Here is a 24,016-nt window from a genome sequence, read left to right as displayed (position 1 = left end):
GGATGCAGATGTTAAGATTGTTAAGATACGGATTCTGAGTTTAGAATATAGATTTTACCCAATCAGTTTCTTTGGCAATATTGCTTAGAATTATCTATAAAATAATTTCCCCTACCATATTGGACCTTTAATTTTATTTATATATTTAATTTAAAAAAAAACAGCATTTCGTAATAAATCCATAAAACATCATGAGTATTTCGTAAGCAACTAATATAAAAATAAATAAGAAATCACCTTATTTGATTATCCTCAAGGTTGGGAAGATTCCATCTTACCGTCCAATTAAATTCGGTCAATCAAACATTTAATTTTTCGGCTTTGACGCATTTTATTATTTGTATTTAAAAAGTTTCCTTCATTTGCATTCATTTTTGATATACTTTTCTTGTTGTTGATAACATTGAATAAGATTTTATCTTACGTTTTTCGCTAGCTTGTTTCTTGGTATTATGCCTTCCAATCTGATAAACATGATATATACACAAATTAGATTCATTAAATTTCGTATGCAAATATATATTTTTATGCATTTTGAATATTTTCAAACAACGCTTATATAACCGTTGATCAAGGCGAATGCAAATCGATTTTATTTTAAATTTTCTCAAATTTTACGCACCAGCCGACGATTTTGAGTTTAAGTCTTTCATTTAATAACGTTCTACCATTGTCCGATTTACGTTTTCCATCTTGTGAGGGATGGATAATGCCTTTTCGATCCCTAGATCGGACTCACAAAATAGCCGAAGAAAGCAGCAAGTTTAATAGTTCACTATAATTGCACTTGATAGTATATATATAACAAATGGAGTAATTAGAACAAATTGCAGAGTACACTTGCAAAGATGCGAATGTGCGGTTTTATTTCTTTTCAATAATGTATGCATATAAAATAACAAATAAAAAATTAAATAATAATATTTAGAACATATTCGTACATCGTAAATGAAGTGAAACTAAAAACAATAAATTGCAACACGTTGAAATAATGACGTCGTCCCAGCTATGAATTTAAACGTAAATTATCGAGAAGAAAATAATTATAGTTATACGATATTTTAAAATGTATATATACAGCTTCATTCATTAACAATCTCGATCCGTTGCTTTAAAGTATATAATTTTAAGATTCTGTAAATCCGCTCAGACCTTCTCGAATTCAATTTAGTTTCGAAAATGTTCAACTGGTTAACCAAAAACAGAGCTCGAGTCTTGAGATATCTTGTAGCTATACTGCTGCTGCACCTTTTGTTGTTGGTGCTGTTTTCGGTCCCACAAAATTTTGCTAATTATACAAATATAGGTGTCACATCGTTACACTTTTAATATATAAATATGAGTACTTGTATTATTCAGTTGCCTTTTGTTTTGATTAAGTTGCTGACTAATGCATTTTCAATTGCAAATAGGAAAAGTTTCTTGGTTTTAATGTTGCCTTGCATTTGCCTAGGTTTGCTTTCGTATTATGTATTACATTGAGTAGCCAGAGTTTAAATAAATTACGCGTTTATTTATTATGATTAATCATTGATTAGGTTAAGGTGTTGTTTGTTTGTTTTGTTTTGTTTTGTTTTGTTTGTTTTGTTTTGTTTGTTTTGTTTGCCTTTATCTTTACATTAAATGTGTAGAAAAATTCGTTAAATTGATTTGCATATAGTTATTCGATCTCCTCTCCAGCTCCCGGTTAGCCACAAATACAAAGTTTAATTGGCTCGACAAATTAAATGATTGGCTGCACAGCCACGCGGTTTAAGTATTTAGTTTGCTACGATTTGTGCATTGCAGTTCTGCGCTATGAGTTAATTTAATTATCCATTATTTGGCTGCAGTCTAGACTTGTAATTCGATTTCTTTTTCCCATCTTTAGCGTGTTTCCTCATGTTATACATATGATATACATTAATGGTACTTTAGATACTTAAGTTGGTTTATAAACTGGTTACTGCAAATGCTAAAAACTTATTAGCTCTCCCACCTGCGCCCTCGTGGGCCCCTTTGCCCCACATTGTCCCCGAACCGGCGAATCTCGGACTATCGGTGGCTGCCAAAACCACAGTGGCTCAAAGCCAGCCGCTGCCCCGAATCGCCCATCCCAAATCCACCACTGTCCCGCGTCGTCCTGTGCATCCTTCGGCGCTAGGTGAGCATGTAGACAAAGAGCAGCGCCAACGCGACATTGAAAATCAGGACAAGCAGCATCAGCTGCTGGCGCACAAACCAGTCCTGGATGAAATGGAACAAAAATCAATATATATTTAAGAGAACTTTTATAAATAAGGATATAAAACATGTACAAATACACTATTATTAATATAATTTGAGTAGATAGGTGGTTATAAGTAAAACCATTTTCATTCCGTGCTATCCTTAATTGAACAGAATTTTGTTTATAAAATTATAATTAGGTAAAAGTTAAATTTATTATGATTTAAAAAAAAAATTGTTTTTTACTTAAAGATAGCTAATAATTCAATGATGAAAATATTATATTGCATATGACACGATGTTACTTATGACCTTTTTTTGGTAACATATTTATAATTAAGAAGAAAGCTAAAAAAAATAAAAGCTCCGAAAGGAGATTTTCTAGTTGTTTTTAAATTCCTTACAAAATTAGTTGACTTGTGTTGAACAGAATGTAAAAATAACTTTAATATTTAGTGTCAAGAGCATAATGTGCATCTTGTATAAACTTGAAAGTGAAATGCTTGTTGATTGCATTTCGAAAATTTAAAAACCTCATTAATTAGGACTGAATGCGCCATTAGCGTCAGTATTTTGAGCATGTAATGCCAGCACAAAGGTGGTTCAAGTTAAGTGCACTAATAGTAAAGCGATTTCGGTGAAAACAAATCAAGTGCGGCATTTGGCATGGCGAACTAGTATACTACATAAGTATCGGTGTTCTGGCACTCACCTTAACCTGTGGACTGACCAAATACAGCAAGGGATTCGCCTTGAGGCGCTCGTTGACCTCGATCTGGCGACGCACTGCCTCCCGGCGGGCGGATCCCAGGGCGGACACCTCCTCCCGGCTCATGGCCTCCGTGGCCCGCGGCAGCTCCTGGAAATCGGGCATGGACTTCTTCCGCTGCAGCGTCACATTGATGGGCACCGACTGCAAAGAGGGGCAAAAGGAATTCCAGTAATTATTTCAGCACTATAACGATGAGGTAAAGAAGGGACTATCCACCTCCACGGGCGGCTCAACTATCCAGCTCTCACTAGCTCGCCTCGCCAACAAAGCCGGCGAGAACATGAGGTCCTCCTCATCCTCCTCCGGATACCAGTCCATTGTCTCCTTTGATTGCTTTACTTTTTTGTTTTGGGGGAAAAAGTTCTACGGCTGGTGCAGCTAAATAGCCGCTTGCATAACGTTGGACAATTTGTGTAATCTTTCTTCTACAGGCGGTTCCAACTTGTAAACGAGTTGGACATGGCGTTCCGCCTTTACTGAGCACCCAGCACCGATATTCAGACGCGGAGAGTCACCGTCTCCGTTGAGGAGCCAAAAATAGTCCCACAACCCGCCACAACGGCACTGAGCCAAAACAACAACGGATATTGTCGTTGCGCTGACTCTTCGCACAAAATTGCTTTTTGCTTTCAGAATTCCTATGTATTTTGCTTGTTTTGAATGCCGCACATATATAATTATAATGGTGGGGGGGGGGACGGGTGGTAGCGTTTTCTCGGAATCGAATTGGTGGTAATCCGTTGAGGCCGACGCGTCGTTTGCTACTACTACCCGTCACATTTTGGGAATCCGTCGCCACCACAAAGAACCAAAGGCGAGCGACACTTCCCGAGAGGATTTATTTATTGCCATGTCGCCGGCCTTCCAATGGCCACTTGTGGAGCGTTCATTTCGCCGGAGAGTCAGTGACTAGGGACTAGCCACCGAGAGGAATGCCGAGATTCCGAGATTCCGAGATTCAGAGACTCGGAGATTCAGCGGCACGCATGCATTCCAACCTGGCCGACGACGGCTGGCTGATCCGGCTGGCGTGCATTCGTGCCCGGCTATAAATAGTCCAGAATGGGCACATGTTCGCCCCTCGAGGTGGCCGAGAAATGTTTCAAAATGAACACTAAGTCTCCGGCTCTCACTCGCTCCCACTATCACTGCCACTTTCTCCCCCGCACAGAAGACGGATGGCCCCAGAATTAAGTTAATTGTGCGGATTAACTGTGTTATGAAATATCTCAGGCGGCCGGCCCGGGAATTCAGATGACTCTCATCAACTCTAGATTCTCTCAAAAACAAATTAACCAAATAATGGCGAGCATGCTATTAGCAATATATATATTTAAATTTTCCAATTACTCTTACTTAATTAGTACGGAAAATACCAATGACTTGGTGGAACTAAAGAAGTTTAAATTAACACAAATTTAAAAACATTTTAAATAAAAGCGAGAATAAAAATGTACTTATAGTACACTGAAATAATTGAATTGACAATACTCATTTGGCAAAATACTTGACAAAATTTATTATAAACCCTATTCGGTGTATAAGACTACAAGTTATTACTGCAATTTTATAAAGACTTTGGTTTTCTTTCATTCTCGTTTTATAAAAGTTCCTTTAAAAAAAACATTTAATCAGTCTAATCAAAAATGTTCCAATCTCTTTGTTTTGGTTTAGTATCAAACGTTTTCGATGACAAATAATAATATATATTGAGGACAATCTTGTTTAAGGACAAAATTCTTAAGCCCCTAAAAAAAAAAGCCACTTGCAATTATTTGTTTAAATTAATAATTATATAATTATATGATTATATGATTATATGATTTTGAAAACTGTTTGTGTGTTGATAAATGTTAATCGAATTGTTATATGCCGCCCAAAAACAACCCTTTTCTCTATCATGTCTTTACAAAGTTTGACAATCTGTGTCATTACGAGTAAAAAAAATGGTATCAAATGCTAATAACTTGTTTGCTTGCGCTTTACTCACCTTCATTTTCTTGCCGCCACCACCGCCGCCGCCTCCTCCGCCCCCTTTTCCGCCCATGGCCATGCCCACCGGCGTGGCTGGCTTAACCGGAAGGTAGAGACTCTCCGTGCGCTTGGGCTGCGAGGGCGAGGGAATGATGTCCTGGCCGAGCGTCCGCTGGCGCAGCAGCACGTCCTCGAACGGCTGGTTGGGCGAGGAGAAGAGGGGCTCCGCCTTGCCCTGGCTGGGCGCACGTCCTCCGGATCCCAAGCTCGGGGTTCCCGCTCGCGACAATCGTCCGGCTCCCGTTCCGGAGGGCAGCGATCCGTTGCCAGTCATGGTCGATGTTCCGGCTCCAGGTTGCGGGGTGGATCCGCGGAATACTGAGCCCGCCCGGGGGCGTCCATCGGGAGTGGTGGTGCCGCCGTTGGTCAGCGGATCGGCCAGTCCGGAGCGGTCCAGCGATGTTTGCCGCGATCCGGAGAAGGCTCCACTGGCGCGACTGGCCGCCCGGGCATACCGATCGATGGAGGAGTCGCGACTGGGCGGTCGTTTGTAGTGGTCGAAGTGGTCGATGGACGACTGCTGGCCCATCTGGCCCAACATGGGCGGCCTGCCGCTGCGTTGTTGTTGCAGGGCGGCGGCATTGGCGGCCATTGCTGCGGCACTGGCCGCCTCCTGGAGTTGCTGCTGCTGCATCTGGGAGGCGCGACGCAACAGATTCGAGGCATTGTGGGTGGGCGAGGCGTGCAGCGAGGGTTGCTGTTGCAGGGACAGCCCCTGTTGCTGCAGGAGTTGCTGCTGTTGCTGTTGTTGCAGGAGTTGCTGTTGTTGTTGCTGCTGCTGCTGCATCGTCTGGTGTTGCTGGTGACCCATTCCTGCAAGAAAAATAATTTCGAATTATTATTTGTTATCGAATAGTGAACATAATTATCTTGTTCACATTGGGCTAACTCCGCTAGAACATTTGTTCTTTGCTTTAATTGCGGATGGTAAAGAATTGTGATACTTGATTTTTCTTTTTTTTTTAAAATATAATTTAAAATATAATAATACAAGATGAATATATTAAAAATTCCTTAATAAGAGATAAATAAATATTACCGAGAAACAGTGAACTAATATTCAGCTTACCGATTTGCTGTTCCAAGCTAGACTGTTGCTGATGTTGCTGCAACTGTTGCTGTTGCTGCTGCTGCAGGAGTTGCTGTTGCTGTGGCGACATGCCCGCTTGATTGGTGCCAGCGCCAAAAGGCATCTGGTTCTGATTCGGTGCCTGGTTCTGCTTGAGGTTCGAGTTGAGATTGGGATTGATCTTGGCCTGGCCGGGCGGCTGCTGTTGCTGGAACTGATATGCAGGATTCATTTGCGGGTTGCTCTGTTGCTGGGTCAACTGTTGCTGCTGTTGTTGGTGCTGCTGCTGGTGGTACATCTGCTGGATGGCGCTGATCACCTGGGCGTGGCTGGGCTGGCCCTGGCTCACCATTCCCGACAGGTCCGTCTGCGGGGAGACGGGCAGCTGCTGCGAGTACATCGACGGGGGTACGGGACACTCGGACTCGTGTTTCTGCTGCGACATGCGACGCTGCTGCTGCTGTTGCTGCTGCATGGTGAGATATTGCTGCTGGCGCTGGGCCTGGGTGGCATAGGCATCCGATCCACTGCTGCTCGTGGGCGAGAACTGACCCTGCTGCTGCTGCTGTTGTTGCTGCTGCTGCTGTTGCATGCCCCCCGCCCCCATTTTCACGGCCGCATCGGAGGCAGCCGCTGGTCCCGGACGGAATCGCTCCCGTTCCCGGAAGCGCAGCTTCTCGAATCGCTCCAGCACCGAGGGCTTGAAATCGGGGGCAAATTCCCGAGCCATCCGCACCGCGTTTTCGCAATCCATGCGGGCCTGTTCGGCAGCAGCATCCGCATTCTGGGCCTTGGCCGCCGCGGTGGCCATCCGGGAAATGGCCATGTCGGAGCGTTGCATGGCCATCTTGAGGGCACGCTGGGCCGCATTCACCGCCGCCGTGATGCGGTCGCGGAATTTGCGCGAACGCGCCAGGAACAAATGCTTCTTCTTCTGGCTGGTGATCAGGATGTTGTTCTTGTACTTGCCCTCCTCGACTGTTCCGTCGCGGAAGGTCGTCACTCCGTAGCCGTGCTTCCGGTTGTTGTACCACTCGCCCTCGTACCTGGTGGGGATTTACTGTGTTAATTATGCATTTGGATTTAAAATATATTCCACTCACTTGAGTCCGTCGCTGCGCTCTGCCACACCGTGACCACAGCGCTTGTCCTTCTTCCACTCGCCCATGTAAGTCTCCACCACCGTGGGGTCCAACTGCTCGTCCTCCATGGTGAAGCTGGCATTGGACTCTGTGTGGTTGGACCTGGGAAAGAATTATTCGGATTTAGTTGTGTTCGTAAAATCTCCCTTTGCTTAATTAATGCAAGCCAGATATTAAAATAAACATTAAAAATAGAAATATTAAGCACAAATAAAATACACCTGCTTACAAATTTTGATTTGTTGTAAGTGAGTTTCTTTATTATCATTTTAAAAGGAAATATTAGTACTGAGATATGGAAAAAATTTGTTTTCGTAAGTTAAAAATATATAGAAAGCTAAAAAACTATCTATTCTATTTTAACAAAAACTATTTAGTACAAACAGACTTCCTTTGGGCGATTATTACTTTAAAGAAATAATGTACCGAGAGTAATATTAGACAAGAAAGAAGTGTCGAGTGTAAGACTGCGATAATCTGCTCTTTTAGTTTTTGAGATCTCGACGAAAAGCTTCGAGGAAAAAGCTTCCTTACTGTTACATACTTTTCAAAGAATACAAAATACCCTTTTAATTTACGAAAAATGCATAAAAATACACGTCTAATTTTAAAAATGTTATGCATAATCCTTTTTATGTAAAACTACTCACTTTGTGGTCAGGTTGGACTGCTCGGATCCGGTGCTGATCCAGGAGGCCGAGGACATGGTGGAGCGTATACTGCCGGACGCAATCGTACCCCTCTTCTCCAGATCGCCGGTGCTGCGCTGTTTGCGCATCTTGAGGCCCTGTTGTGGGATGATACAGAATTGAATAGGAATTCGTCACCAAAATAATTAATACCCCTTCGGCACTCACCATAAGGAATCCCTTCTTTCCGGTCTTATCCGTCAGACTGTTGCGCCTGACCGGCAGCTTATCGGACTTGGCCGTCAGGACGAATCCGCCGCGGATCTCCTCGGCCTTCTCCACCATCTTGGCCGCATTTCCATTCTCGCCGCTCCGCAGGGAACTCAGGGAGGCATGGAGATTCTTGCGCCGGTGGTGCGAGGCCAATCCGAAGGGCGCCGAGGTCCTTATTCCATATCCGTGCCTCTTCCCCTCCTGCCACTGACCCTGGTACTTGCCTGCAATACAAAAGGGTGCATCAAACGACTGCAGTCCACTTCCAGCAATTGTTATGCTAATGGAACTCCCATTTCCACTTTCCCCTGCAACATGAGTTGGCCGAAGTGAAATGCTTGCCCTTTTCTACTGGTTTCTATTAATGGCTCCACGCGCCATTTCCCTTCTGCCCAATGGCATAGGGTCTTAAGTAATACGGCTCATTTATATACAGAAAGAAAATTAAATCAACTATCGATTTTTATTTTTTTAAAAACGGAGAAAAAAATCATTTGAAATATAAAAGTAATAACATCAGTAAATCAAACTAAATTTGATGGTGACTGTATATATTTTATCATCTCATAAATGTGTAAGTCCTGCTTTCATTTTCTTCCAGTTTTTCTTTCTTCTAAACATAAACAATATTACATCAAATATCGATTTTAATTTCTTAAATGCGGGAAAAAGTTGTATATTCCTAAACATATAGAAGGCTAATCCAAGTTTTATGATGTTTGCATATATTTCATTATATATCAAATGTATAAGCCCTCACTTTGTTTTTCCAACCACTTTCTTTCAGTGTTTCTTTACCCGGGAGCCAGGTTAATTGTGGAATTAGAATTTACGTTAGTTGATTAGGAAATGCTACTTAGCCGTCGGCTAATGCTAATTGATAGTTATGCGTCAATTCGTTTGGGAAAAGGTCGACATTTACATTTGCACTTTGGCCGCAGAAAAACAATATCTTAATGGTGGGAATGTCGGATCTTGGCCAACTTTGCAGGCGGCACTTGGTTGTGTTTTGGCCATGTGTTTTTCCCTGACTGCGAATTTCCCCAGAAAAAGCCGCACTCATGCAGCAAAAATGTACGTACAAAGCGAAAACCGAAGCGGGAAAGCCAAATATCATTGAACCGCGCGCGGGGAAATAAAAGATGACGTCAGGCTGGGTTGTTGTCGGTGGAGGTAAGTGTGTAAGGATGTGTGTGCGACACACACACACACACACACACTCGCACACACTCGCATCCGTGGGCTCCCACAAATGATTACAGAAACGTCAAAAAGTAAAACAACGGCAAGAGAACTGAAACTCATGTTCGCCGTTTTGAAAGTGAGCCAAAAACCAAACGCAAAATGATCTCATGCACATTACGTATACGCAGCGTATGGCGCCTAGGGCCCACGAACCACGCCCCACGCCCCCCGTCCCACCCCGTCCATCACTTACCCCCATCCGCATAGGTCTCGCATCCGGACCCGTCCTGGTAGCCCTCGTTCCAGGTGCCCTCGTACTTGGCCGTCGACACAGTGCTCTCGCGGACCCCGTAGCGTCCCTTGTGCCCGTCCTTCGACCACTCGCCGCGGTAGATCTGCCGCCCGATCTGCTCCACGCCCAACCCGTGGCGGCGTCCATTCTGCCACTGACCCTCGTAGTGTGAGCCGCTGTAAGTTGGGGGGGAATTCAATTATTAGATACCATTAACAAATATAGCTTTAACGACTGCACAATCCTTTTCACGCGAAAAAACCCTTTAAAGTCTGCCAGCTAATAATAAAAAATTCAGATGCAGAAAAATATCTGAAGAAAAGGTTTTTCAAAAACTGATTTTAAATATCATTAAATACTATCTATCATTTAAAACTGTTGAAAACTATATTTCAAATACTAAATGAAAATAATTAGTTGATTTCCATTTTGATTAAATTATACAAAGTTGTTCAATTTAAATGTTTTAGAATTGTTAAATTTTGTTTAGATTTTTATAATATTAATGAATTATTAGTATTACAAGTAAAATTGTATCCTGTTCTGAATTTAAATTGGGTGAACTTAATAATATTTCGATAAGTAAGGTTAGAAAAATTAATGATCTTATTAGATCAAAGCTTTTTATTATTTAAATTTTGTTTTGAAAGTTTTATAAGTTTATATTAAGTTTACGATTTTACCAAAGTTATTGGTACCAAACTAGGTACGCGAATAAACTCATAAAAAATATATTCTGATTAATTTTTGTAATATTTTAGACCGTTGACACAATACAAGTACGGTTTTTAAAAACAGAAGAATGTCTTTCTTTTAGATTCATCATTATGACGACTCCAGTAGCTTACAACATTAAAACACAGAAATCAATCTGATCACATCACTTGAATTTGAACATTATTACTATTCTTCTATCATTTAAATAATATGGGTCAAATCTTCAGCGTAAGATAGTCTGACATATTTTTAAAGACGGACATGGTGTCTAATAATCCTTATATACCAAAATGACGAATGCACTCCCAGGGTTATAAATTCTTAAGAAATTGCGGTCCTCCTTTAGCTCACGGTCTTCAATAAAAAAGAGACTGTTACTTAACTAAAGGAGTTGCGAACTTACAGGTAAAGGTTTATCTTTGGACTATAATTTTCTTTCTTAATGTTGAGGACAAATCGCACTCACCTGGGCCAGATGTACGATCCGGACACCTCGAAGCCGTAGTTCCAGGCCCCGGCGTAGGCGCCTTGGTGCTTGGGACCCGTGCAGACGCCGTGACCATGGGCCTTGCCCTCGTCCCAGCCGCCGCAGTAGGTACCGCCGTCCTCGAAGTCGAAGCGACCGCCGCTTATGGGGCCACGCCTACCGCCGGCCGCTTGGGAGGCGGCATAGGCGGCAAGGTCGCCGCCATTTTGCTGCTGTTGCTGCAGCTGCTGCTGTTGCAGCTGTTGCTGTTGCTGTTGCTGTTGCGGCGTCAGTTGGCCAGCCTGTTGCATGCTCGAGCCTCGGATTTTAAAGTTTAGGGCGGTTTAAAGTTGTGGATACTGCTGCTTGTGCCTTGGGCTTTTTGTGCCGCCGCCTGCTGCTCATTGATTTTCCGCTCGATTGCTGCACTGGCTGTTGCCTCATCTGATCCTGGTTGTGATATAGTGTCTATAGTTCGTTTCGCTTGGTTTCGTTTGCTCTGCTTAACCTAGTGGTGCTTTACGGCTAGTTAATAAATGTTGTGTGGTTAAATTGTTGGGGTTTTCACTGAAACGCGAAAGTTGCAATTTGTTGTTGCCGTTCTTCGTTTAACCGGCTCGCCTCTTAAAGTTGCATAAACCGAGCGTCGGATGTCAATGTCCTCTGACAGTTGCGGTTATGATTCTCTATGCTAATGTCGTAGGCCATCCTTGGTCATTTACCAAAAATAAGTCGGCGAGTGATCTGCAAGCAGAGGATAGAAAAATAGTTCATACATTTTATTAGGAATTCGAGGAAAGCACAGCGGGATTTCCAGGAAATTAATCACATTATGTAATTGACTTTACGTAAAACTTAAGCGCATATACAGGGGCCATAAAAATCTATCTCTCAGCTGTAAGACAAATGCATAAACATTTACTGGATTTTACTAAATAAATCAGCGAAACGGAACTATCCGAGTGGGGAAATGGCGCATATTTCGGTTGATTTATAAGGCGCGTTTAATTGATTTTTATCTGCCGAAAGTCTTTAAAATTCCCCCATCATTCTGCGTCTTGCCACGCGCGAAACGCGATTTTTATGGTCTGAAATGGACGGGATGAATGCAGGGGGCTGTTGGGGGAATGGGGTTGCAATATGAAAATACCTTGGAGAAAAACGAGGGCGAGAGGATGACGATGTGAGGTGACGATGCATTATGGATTCGATGTAATTGCATTCGATTGCGGTTGCAACGGCCGCTTTTTCTCCTAGCGCGATTCGTTTTTATTTTGCCTGGCACTGGTAGCAACCGAATCTATCATCGCATATATACCGTATACCGTATATCTATATCTGCCCCGATGTGCCTGTGTGTACTCGTACTCGAATATGTGGATTTTGGTGTGTGCACGAGCCACGTCAAAGGCCGAAATTCTCAATGGCAGACCACCTCTCGAGTGGGTGGTGGTTTGCTCTCAGCTGTTTCCCTGGCATATACATATGTATGTACACAAGTGTGTTTAGAAGTACGCCCGATAGCAGTAGTAGAAAATTACGAAAAGTGCATAGTAGCAGGCGAATGCCACGAAAAGCACTTTCAGTGTCTTCATGGTTTTGGTCTCTTTTCTGCTGTTACTTGTATTAAGATGGTTGAGTTTTCCCAATTTCAGGCACGGCCATGTGTTTTTCAACTGGAGCCGGTGGAATTTTTCGATGAGTAATCTCAGACTCTGTATAGTACAAAGTTTATTATTTTTGGTAGTTTTTTTTTGTTGGATTTCAACGAGTTTTATCTACACGAATGGAAATAAAGATGAATTTTTCCGAATCGAATTTTAAATGATTTCCCTTAAATTTCAAGTGAATTTCAGTTTTTTGTTTAAAAGTAAATTTCTGATTTTTTTACAAAATATTCCGGGAAAGCCCCACTACAAGAAAATTTAACAAAGGCAAGAGTCCGGGAAAATCGCGTATACGCCATGTTGCCACTACGACTGCAGCATTCCTCACTAAGTGCAACGCCAAAGGGCCATGTTGTGAGGGTTATGCCAAAAAACTTGAAAATTGCTTCCACTCAATCGGGAATTCAGACGAATTGCAATTCACTGGAATGGCGAGTGCTCCATCACCGCTGTTTGAACTATTCGACTCTCCGGTCTTGTTTACTTTAATCATCTTGCAACACGACGTACTCGGCAAACATTCAGCTTCTTTTTGGCTTCAGTCTGTGTGTCGGTGTCGGCATTAGCTTCTGACTGCCTCTCGCATTTATTGTTCTTTTGCGGTCGACGCCAAAACGATTTGGGTTTTTCGAAACGAGATGAGTCGAGACAAGACGCCAGGAGAGGCGAATTCTTCAGAAGCTTTGTTATTAATAGACAGCGTACACACACCGAGCGGAATCGAGAAAAGTTCGGGGAAAGGGGCAGAACAAAGAAGGGTGTCTCCCTGTCTCTCTCTTTCTCCCTCTCCGTCTCCTTCTCTCCGTCTGGCTATGTTGTTTTGTTTAAACATTAATGATGATGAAAACACACGCAATCAGGAGCAAGTTCTCCTCCTTCTTGGGCAACATTTTCCCTCTTCCCGGGCTTTGTTTTAAACAAAATGGATTTCGAGCTGAGGAGATTTGGCCAGAGCATTGCAGCAACAGGCGGAACGTGTTTATGGCCAGGTGAGATATGTTTGCACACCTGCTCGAAACTGACAGTGATGGGAAAACCCCAACCTTCTTGACTAGTAACACCGAAAAAGCAAGTTACTCTATTTTCTGGTCTTACACCATAAATTAAAATGTTCAAAACAAATCTAATTATAAAATAAAATCATGTTTATTGTATGCTTGTTAACATGCCTTTAAACATATTTCTAAATTCCAGAGAATTACATTTCTCGGCAAGTAATAAATCAGAAAAATCCTATTTAAACACCCAAAATACATTTTATTCGTCCTAATACTATTAAAAAGGTCTATAATACAACTATACTATAATATATAAAGTTTTTTTGTATGAGTTGTCCATGTAAAATACCAATTTTTGTTTTTATCATATTCGTATTCTTAACATATTCATTAAACTACCAATTATATAAGATATTTCACTATTTTATTTATAGTTGGACTAATGAGATCTTGCAAACTTTTAAGCATAGTGAATCAGAAATTGAGGCAGTTTTGTCAATAATAACTATAAAGATGTTGTTATATTATTACTAATCGATTTCTAGGAAAGCTGGAAGGTATGAATTATACACCCATCAGTGAAAGTAGAAAATTTAGAAGAAGGAATCTAATTTCCACCCATTAAACGAATTTACGTTTTGTTTAGAAAGTACACCAGTCCTAATAAAACGGAAAAATTTCCATGCTTTCTCTTTTTATTAACGTGTTAAAAAAATATTATTATATCATAAATGTTTATTTATTTCAAGAATTAAATACACAAAAGTTTAAGCACTGGCTGAAAATGAAGCAGTAAAAACAACGGAAAATCCGCCAATCACTGGTATAAATCCAGGTGATAGATCTCTTGCACACATGATGGAAATGGGAAATCTCTGGGCCTGGGAGTCTGCGATGCTTGGTTAACCATAAATTGAAGCTTTATCGCTCAGACAACAAATAGAGCAATCGATCCCGAGCGAGCAGCCTTAGTAAATATTTCCCAGGCCACATTATCACTCTCTGATAAAGAACATTTACGTATGAGCATTTATTTATACCCAGGCCAGCGGCCAGAAAACACATTGCTGAAGACGGGTCGGCATGTATCATTGTTATTTTAAAAGATTTTCGAACAAAGCTAAAGCGAAAGCAAAAGCAAAAGCAAAAGGCAAACAAAATGGGATACAGCCGAGAACAACTGAATTGAACTGAACTGAGCAACTGAAATTCGCTCGCCAAATTCGAGCAACGAAAATATTCGTAATATTGTTCAACCGTATTTTAGTGCTTGCCAAAGTCTATTTCATTTTTACTCTGCTGCCTGCTTTTCTTTTCATTTTCTTCAACTGGCAAAACTGTCCCCGCCCGCGTTTGCGTTTGCGTTTACGTTTTCATTTCTATCTGCCTTGGGCTAGATGGATAGAAAATTAAATAATAGTCCACTGACTGACGTCGATGTTGTTGATGAGCGGCGATGTTTGTTGGGTGCGTTTTGCATCTTGTATTGTGCTTTTCGCCTCAGTTTAGTTTAGACAGCTTGCACTTTAATCAATTCGCACTGCACTCTCCCTCACACACACTCGCAGACCCACACACACACACACACACTGGCGCACCGACACACACTCATACACAGAGATACACACACTGAAAGCGAACACGCAGCGTTCAGTTTTCGGTATTTTTAGCATATTTTTCGTACAACTCGCACTATATTATATAGAAGATGGCCGAGCCAGTCAACAGCAGCACATTCTCTAAATTGAAATTATTTATAGGTTCACATAAATTAAGTATTAACACCCAACAGGCCCGACTACTGTAGTTAGTCTAGAGTACCCTTGCACTTTTGGGTTTTTCTCTTGACACGTTTTTGCTGGGCACTGCATTTTCCTTTAAAAAGATGTCAAGTGGCTGGTCAAAAAATGCCCGTTGACATTCTGACTCCTTGGCCTTCTTATTGCAATGGATTTAAACTTTCGATTGATCTGGTTTTTGTTGGTTCCCCAATGGATTTACAAACTCTAAATGGCAGAATTGGGTCCAATGGAAATTAATTGAATACAGGGCGAATATTTTAGCCATCTCGCAGGCTTATATGTTGTATTAACTGTAGCTCCTGATATTTATTTGTATTTTTCCTCCAGCTCGTTTCGTTCGTTAATCTATATTGTTTTATAACTTATTTAACGCAACGAAATTTTCCACTCACACACGCACAGAAGCAGCGAAACTCGGGCAAATTTTGTTAAGAAAAAAAGATGTGTGTGTGTTTGTGAGTGTGTGTGTGCGTTTTGGCCGCACAAACACACACACGTTAAAAATAGCAGAAAGTCAATGCGCGTTGAAAATGCTGAGGTTCGAGAGTTGGTTTTGAGTTGAAAGTTTCGTGCCTTAAAAATTGCTGCTAATTCCAGAAGAACGGTCGTCCGAACGGTCAGCTGTTTTTGGAGCAGCGGATTCCGCTCCGGATGCGGATGCGAATGCGGATGTGCGAATATGAAGAGCGAGCGGAACGCACGAGCGGCGGGCAGCGACTGGCGGTCGGTCGAGATCGGTATCGGGGATTGGAATCGGGGATCGGGATCGGGATCGGTACGGAATCGCGTAGTAACGACGGCCACACGACGAGACGACGGGAGAAAGAGTCTCCCCGCACCACAGGGCGGATGCGAACCTCTGAATGGGACCGCGTTGCGTATACGCCCAGTTAAACTAACTTTCTTGTGCGGGTCCGACGCGACATTCGAGCGACACGTCCAAACGCCAAACGCTTGCAAAGCGAAAAGAAATCCCCGCCACCATTGACGGCATATTCAAGCCAATTTACTCTCACACTCTCGCGTTCATCGGGAATTCATTTCAGGGATCCCTCGCTGAATTCACTCGAGCGACTGGAAAGCGACAAACTATAGAGAGAATGAGAATCTGTCGCTTCTGCATTACTCTCTCTCCCCGAAACAGCTGTTACATAGCACACAGAAAACACCCGGCTACTTATAGACCAGTATGAGCAATATTTGGGCATAAAGAAATATAAATGAACAGCAGGAATCGTGATCGTTGCCATGCATCCATCGCAATAATGTATACTAAATTGGCGCTGCTTTGTTTGCCTTTTGCAAGGTAATTGGCTGAATGACAGGGTTGACTCACGCCCCTTTGGGCTGAAGATCTGAAAGGCGGGACATAACCCTATTCATAGGTGATAATTGACAGCGTTTTGCGGATAATATCGGCCACGGCTATTCCAGAACGGCTAATAGCAGGGCATGCACTCAATGGCCAGAGTCCAACTAACCGAAGTGCCCTGGCCAGTGGCCACTTAATATGCAGTCGACCGTCACATGTGCCCCACTTTCCTGTAAATGCAATTACCCCACATCTGGCAGTTTCCCCCTTGGCAAAAGGAGCTTAGGGAAATCCCCACTGGATCGGGGACATGGGTGGTGCGGAAAATGCAGCCACAAAAGTAGCTCCTTTTGAGACCCTTCCCACTTCATCCTCCCATGTTTGCAGTACACGTCACGGGCCATTAACTGGAGTACACAGACACGCACCCTCCTTCGAAGGGAGTGGATGATACCGCTCCAAAGTAAGCAGGTTATACAATTTCTAAATTAAAAAACAAACAAGAGAATGGAACATCATTCCGCCTGCAGTTTACATACTCTATGTAACACAGGAAACATATATATTTAATTAACTTTCGTCATTAATGTTCATAATTAAACACACAAAATAAGATGAGTTTTCCAAATTGCTAACCTGTAAAAATAAATAACCCTTCCGGAATCAGTAATTACTTTCTCGACATTTTAAAATGGGAACACTTTCTTGAAGTATCTCAATATTTTGTCAACAAATTTGTATGATCTTTGTAGTCCTCAGTTTTCTTTTAACAAAATGGTACGACTACTTTCTTGACATTTTTATGTGCTTTGTATTTTTCAATATTCTTTTAGTATTGAAAAGTATTTTCTTATTTTGTAACGCACTTTATCGCCTTGACCATAATTGAAAAAGACATTTTTACAAATTTTGGGGAAGGTTGTTAGGGTATCTCTTACTCTGCCTGGCGGACATAAACTTCGTTTTCATTTGCTGTAAGTGCATCCCATACGGTGGATTTCACAACCTGCTGCTCATAAACCTGGTCAATACGCTTTTCACACAACTTCATACATCTTTCTTTTTTAGTACTTGCTACCTGTTTATTTTTTAAGAAGAAAATTATCCATCTATCAAGAATCGTAAAATGTTAAGATGCCTTACTCAAGCAATTAGCTTTTAAAGTGGCAGTAAAGACAGCGAAATCTGATTTATTTGTCCTAAACGATTGCCATTGATCTTGGTGAAATTCCCAACTAAAAGCAATTTCATTCCATCATTCCCATCCCCTGTGCAATCTCAATTTCCTGCCTGGCAGATTATGAATTTAAAATGCTCTTTTTTATTTGGTTTTGATTGCCAAGCATATTTGTGTTTTTGTTTTTGAATTCCATTATTTACGATATCTCCTCCATTTCGTAGACATTTAATTTGTTTTCATTTTGCGTGTTTTACGGGCAACCATTGCTCCTCCGATGGCGGAAATCAGCATCAAAAATACTTATGTGAGTCACCCATTCTTTGTGACCTCCGCTGGAAGTTTGACGAATGACGGAAATCGAAACTTGAAAACATTTCCTCGAGCCGAAAACAATCCACAGGCAGTCCAAGCCCAAAACATGGACTCTGAGGTCCGAAGAGGTGGTGGCAAATTGTTGAGAAAGTCGGACTCTGATAGGCAAATGATGCACATCACGAGCAGCTTTGATTGATGACATATCGTCGCCCATCAAAGGAGATTTGAAATGGAGCGGAAACTGGCATGCTAATGGGAAGTGCAAGTACGATGCTTTGATGGGTAAGAAAAATGAGAATCAAATGAGAGCTGTGCTAACGTCAAATTACTTTTTGCCAAATTGCGATTTATCTGGATAGGTTCTTAATACATTAAAAGGTCATTCAAAATAATCACCCTAATTTAACTCACATTTTTCAAGTTCTATTTTAAAACGCTTTTAGAACTATTTACTTTTCCATTATTTAATTTACATATCTTCTTTGATTTCAATTTTAAATTATTATTTTTGAATACGGTCTAATTTCTTATCCGACAAAAGGACCCAATATTAATATATATTCAAGTAAACTAGGCTAAACTTTTTTTTCTGTGGGTAAATTCTATGGAATTGCGTATACCAATCCGATTATCTTTTCTTAATTGTGTTATTTTTAAATCCACTTCAGTAATTAGAGAAAATCGGTTGATGCGTTTCAATAGTTTTCCACTTCAAATCAGGCCAAAGTACAGGCACTTCGTAAGGACTTGACGGTTTTTCACAGCTGGCTGACGACGAAACCGGATCAAAGGAGGCAGGGGGCTTCTAGAAATCCGATATATTTAATGAAATATTCATACACATGTGGCGAGTCTCCCGTTCTCCCCCTTTCCGTTCCCCATTCCCATTTCTCTGTTCAACTTTCATTGTTGTGCCAAATACAAAAGGATTGAGAGCCAACACACATGCACTTTCACACTCATACACGAATATGCACTTACACTTACGCAAATGACAGTTATGAGGGGGAGGGGGTGGCTGGCTGGCATAATAAGAATAACGAGAACAACGAGCGACAGCAACTTGAGGCTGCTTGAAGTCAACCAACACACTTACTCGAGGAAACTGCTCGACCGCACTCACACTCGAAAGCATCTACAGCTTTGGTGAAAATAATAGTGGTGTGGTTTGGAAATATGTTAATTTTTCCAAAAAAAATTAAAGTTGAGTACAACCGACTAATTTTCCAACTGAATTGTTAGTAAAATCAATAAAAAGATCACGGAAAAAGAACATATCCTTTTGAATTGGATATTATTAAATTTTGGTCCTTCGAGACGGATCAAAACGTTAAGATATTCTTTCCAAGAGAAATAAATACAAATTTGCTAATTTGTTATTTCGAAATTTTTTTAATATGTGCGCTACTATGAATTTAACCTCAACTGTGCAGGGAAAGTGAGATAGATATTTGGTGGGGCTAGGGCTATCCTAGATCCCGGTGCTTCTGGATTGCCGCGATAAGCCACAAAGCCGTGGGAGACAGCAGCAATCGGCATCAGCATCGCATCGACATTAAGTGTTTATGGGGGAAGCAGCCCCTATTACGCACTTCTGTGTGCGTTTTAGGATGTAAGGGCCGAAGGATTACAACAGCAACTAGGCATAACAATAACACTAAAACTCGATGGCATAAACCGTACTAGTGGATCCTGCCAGTTGGGCCTGAAAATTTGGCACAGATACGCGCATTCACGGACTCTTCTCTAGAATCTGGAATTTAAAATCCGGAATCCGGGACGGAGTAGAGTCCTGCTGTGAGGCGGCACCGATTGGAAAACTCACAAGGGGCCAGCGGATGTGCAATGAGAGGCTGAAATTTGTTTAACCAGCAACAGCAACGGAAATTAGGTTGCTTCTGGGAGCTGTTACATAAGACCTGTATGACTGAGTGTGCGTGTGGCTGACAGCAGACATAAATCTTGGCAAATATGCAAGTTGTGTCGCCCAGAAAGAGCAGCTAAGCCCAGCAGGGGAGGGCACACGAGCCACCCAGTGGCAAGTAGAGCCAGCAGACAAGATATGCAACAGGAGTGGTCCAGCAACCGAAGAAACAATTCCCATACTCCGCCCCTTTGAATATTCTGGGCATAATCCCCACACAGACTTCTTGCCTCTTTGTGCTGCTTCCTGAATAGAAAATTGGTAGGGTATGGTTGTCCTTCCGTATCCCACATTTTCAATGTAGATCTTAAATAATCAACCCTTCTCCCTTTTTATTATTTTTTAAATTTTAAATCTTATAAGTTAGCGTGGAGTTACCATGTCACGTCTTTAGCCATTTTTAGATAAAAAGAAAAGTCTGATCAAAAAGGGCGTTCCCAAACCCTTTTTTATAATCTAATACATAGCTATAAAAGAGAGGGATTGAATTTGTTTAATTTTTAAAGTGTGGTTACCCTTAAGAGGGCTTTTGTACTTTACAGATTAAACGTATTTAGCGAATTAAAAGTGTAATAAGTGTCAGTAGATGTATGGCTAATCATTGCCTTGATTTTGTAATTTAATATATTATGCTAGAACAAATATATGTCGAAACTCGAATAGGTCTAGATAATAACATACCAATTAGTTGTTCTTTATATTTGATTAAATCATATAGTAAACACTTTGTGTTGTTAATCAATTATGGCTTTATAGAGTACATATGAATTTCCGGATAAACAAGTACAAGTCAACAGTTTCCATCCCAATGTTTTTCTATTTTCTTTATTACTCCGCCTCCGGTTACTTCTTTGAACCTACAAATCTGGCCCAGTGGCCAACAGGATGGAAAATCAGAGAAAAAAGCAGGGCACATCCAGAAAGCAGAGCAAACAACAAACCCAAAGAAGCAGCATACAGACAAACGGGGGGTGCACATTCAATTTAAAATTTCCTGTGCAGCAAATGCAAGGACAGCAGAAGGAGAGCTGGAGGAGCTAGGACGAGGCTGATGAAATGACAAACAGGATACGCGCTTGGCGGCGAAGGCGAACTAGGCAAAGAGCACACGGGATATCCGTTTCCGCCCGGCAAGTGCTCTGCCCACTCTTCCCCGAAAACCCAACCCACAAACTTGCAATGAAGCGCAGTTTGCCCTGGCTTCCGGTATCCCCACCCCCTCCGCCTTACTAAGGACAAAAACAACAACATCGGCACAAAGGACACATCAGCACATTCAAGTTTAGTGGCCGCATGCAAAATTCAAATTGACATAAACACCGAGACGAGCGCTTGATTGTGCGGCTTGTGTGACTGTTGCTGGCTATAAAAAGTGTGCACCACTCATCCATCCGCCGGTCGCCATTCCCCATACGCCGTGTGGTACCAGTACCAGCAGTAACAACACGGCAAATGACAAACACAGTGGAACTTGTACTCAGCTAAAAGTTGTCTGCCCATAAGGAGACTTTTAAAACTAATTTGTCTTCTTTTATTACATTTTCCTATCTTGTATGATAATTATTCAAGCATACATTTCAATTATATTGAACAAATATCTGCATTTATAAGAACAATTAAACATAATTATACATTGACATTACTTTAATAAATCGATTAATATTAAAATATAATAATATAAATTATGTTTTCTTTGTGTGTTCTTAAATTGAGGTATATATAAATGCTCAAAATATATTTGTACATCTTTCAAAAAAATAAACTTTATTTGGAATATATTTCGGTAAGTCCCCTTATTAATTGAGTGAATAGTAAGGGATCGTGAGACCTTCATTGCTAGCCTTTCCTCTGATGTTTTTGTTTAATAAAATATTTTTATAAATAGCAAATTAAAATATGAAAATATCTTAAATCCAATCGTGAAATAAAATAATAACAATAGTATTTTTATTTCGGTTATAAGGACAGGGAGTCGAGTTGATGAAGCTTTACTGTAAGTGCGAGGATGGAGAAGGCAAGGACTTATGCCACACGACTCTCATTCCGCGGGTCTGGGTATCTGACTATCTAAGTATCTGAGTTTCCGAGTGTGTGACGCAGACCGCGACGAGGTGACTGAAGTTTGTTATTTCGATTTTTTTCCAACCAGGCGATCGGGATAGGGGGGTGTTAGTTCTACTCACAGATCCTCGCGGTTCTTCCACTGTGCACCAGTGCCCTGCAATTGTCTCCGTTTATATTTGCGGGTTATTTTTAGAGGCCAGTACCGAGGACTAGCAATTATCTGTGCAGTTATTTATCTTTCCGTATGCCAGCTACTTGTGGATTCTTTGTTGCTCGCTCAGCTTCTGCCGCGGTGGTGCAATAAATCGGTCAGATTAATAAATCGCTCAGGTATTACTCATTCGCAATTAATTTAAATTTCGTTGATTCGATTATTGTTTATAGTTAGGATGGGTTAGGGCCCCCGTCCTCAGCGCTTCGTGTTTTTTTTGTTGGGGGGGAGAGGTTAATTTGTTCTATTCTATTCTAGTTTGTATTTCTCGCGCGCGCTCGCGTTCGTTTCGTTTGAGTTGTTGGTTCGTTTCACACTGAGCAAGGGAAATCATTGAAATTTCTACTCAGGCGAGAAATGAAAATGTTTTTCGGCGAAAGAACCGAAAAAAAAGCAAGACGGCCGCCGCTCTCCGCTGCATTTTTTGGGGCGATTTGGGGATTTTGGTCGAGAGGTGAGAGGATTACGATGGCACCGCCAGTGGTCAGCGGTGAAGAGCTTTTCCGGCCCCACACTCCTTCACCTCTTCCACGGTCGCACCTCGAAGTTGCCAGACTGCCCATGTGGCGTATGCGTAATGCGGGTTTTCCACTCTAGAGCGTCAAGTGTTTGGCCAGAGGTTTATTGTTTAGTTAGCCCTAATTGCCGACGAGTCTCTGGGGAGCTGGCAGCCAAATTAAATAACAGCTTGTGTGCGCTTAACTACAAGATGATCCCTGGTTAACTTTCCACTTTATCGGATTACACGATTTCCGAGTACTATCCCTCCTCCTCATCCCAGCAAAAAAAACTTCACTACTGTCGATTCTTGAGAAAAGTTTTGTGCAGCTTCCGCGGAAATCCCTCAATTACAGCTGCCAGCAAACAGTTAAAAAGTTTCATACTAAAACCGATCCGAAAATCGCTAGTTCGTCATGTTTAACCTTCAGTGGCAGCGCATTGGACCTTGAATTATAAATTAATTAGAGTCGGAAGCGGGCAGAGAGAGGCAGCCATGGACACGGATACGGATGTGGAGGTGGATGTGGATGCGGGTGGGCGACCGAAAGCCCCGTTCAAGGACTCGCCAGCCACTCGCACACACTCGCCCAGTATCGCGTATCCGTGTGTTTATGTGGCATCTACAGGTAGCCGCAGCAACGACACCCACAGTCCTCAAGTCCTGGCCCGCTTTCATTTCGATTTTCTAACGAAATCGAAACTCTACACGCTCGCTGGGAAAACAATGGAGAGCGAGCTGAGGTGGCAGGTAGTGGGAAAATGCGGGGTTTTGCGCTGAAAAGAGAGCGGGACAGAGTCACATACTGCGCTTCGGAAAATGCATTCCACATCCCAGCGAGGAGGCTGCATCCTTGATGCCGCTGCAAATTGTCCGTCAATGTGCTCGAGTGGAAACTTTCCGCTGACTCAACTCCGTCGTCGCCGTTTGCGTCGCACTGTTCAAAACTTTCGAGCTCTCGTTTTGGGTAAATAATTCATGGCGAATATATTTTTAAGCACACACACGTTTGTTCACCAACACCAACACTGTGGCAGTCGCGTAACCAAAACAATCCTGACACTCGGAGGTCGAAGGACCGCTTTTCCGGGAGCCCGTTGCGACCAAGGACGAGCACTCGCCTCGACTGTCCTGTGGCAACTGAGCTCGACTGCACTTGGAAGCTCTCTCCTTGCTCCTCGTTTGATGCCCCCTTTTCTTCCCCTCCCCCCTCACACACACATTTTCCCACTTTCTCCCACTTTTCCACCCGTTGAC

The 24,016-nt window shown here is 42.0% G+C and overlaps 1 protein-coding gene across 5 annotated transcripts; it reads right to left on the bottom strand.

Annotated features, from left to right (window-relative positions):
* Nucleotides 1-835: 835 nt before the first annotated feature.
* On the bottom strand, nt 836-23,741 carry LOC108042887 (RNA polymerase II degradation factor 1). 5 transcript variants are annotated; one of them, XM_017121372.2, is made up of 10 exons: nt 23,566-23,741; nt 10,788-11,531; nt 9,566-9,780; nt 8,083-8,351; nt 7,876-8,012; nt 7,187-7,327; nt 6,084-7,129; nt 4,971-5,827; nt 2,921-3,121; nt 836-2,226 (listed from the first exon to the last, which is right to left on the bottom strand). In XM_017121372.2, the coding sequence occupies exons 2-10, from the start codon at nt 11,096-11,098 to the stop codon at nt 2,140-2,142; spliced, it is 3,264 nt and encodes a 1,087-aa protein (XP_016976861.1). In that variant the 5' UTR covers nt 11,099-11,531; nt 23,566-23,741; the 3' UTR covers nt 836-2,139. The 5 variants fall into 5 exon arrangements, with proteins under 5 accessions (XP_016976861.1, XP_016976860.1, XP_016976862.1 ...); XM_017121371.2 differs by lacking the exon at nt 23,566-23,741 and adding an exon at nt 22,169-22,585; XM_017121373.2 differs by lacking the exon at nt 23,566-23,741 and adding an exon at nt 16,155-16,184.
* Between the last annotated feature and the right edge of the window lie 275 nt (nt 23,742-24,016).

The sequence above is a fragment of the Drosophila rhopaloa genome, unplaced genomic scaffold, assembly GCF_018152115.1.
Source record: "Drosophila rhopaloa isolate 14029-0021.01 unplaced genomic scaffold, ASM1815211v1 contig_2, whole genome shotgun sequence".
NCBI lineage: Eukaryota > Metazoa > Arthropoda > Insecta > Diptera > Drosophilidae > Drosophila > Drosophila rhopaloa.
The sequence above is the reverse complement of the archived record's forward strand: the minus strand, read 5'-3'. Positions and strand labels throughout refer to the sequence as shown.

What these genes read in the sequence shown, in the direction of transcription:
- LOC108042887 (XM_017121372.2), bottom strand. Translation starts at nt 11,098, where the DNA reads ATGCAACAGGCTGGCCAACTGACGCCGCAACAGCAACAGCAACAGCAA. An exon ending in GAGCGCAGCGACGGACTCAA is followed by an intron (nt 7,130 to 7,186) that starts GTGAGTGGAATA and finishes AATCCCCACCAG; the next exon opens with GTACGAGGGCGAGTGGTACA. An exon ending in TAGCTTGGAACAGCAAATCG is followed by an intron (nt 5,828 to 6,083) that starts GTAAGCTGAATA and finishes TTTTTCTTGCAG; the next exon opens with GAATGGGTCACCAGCAACAC.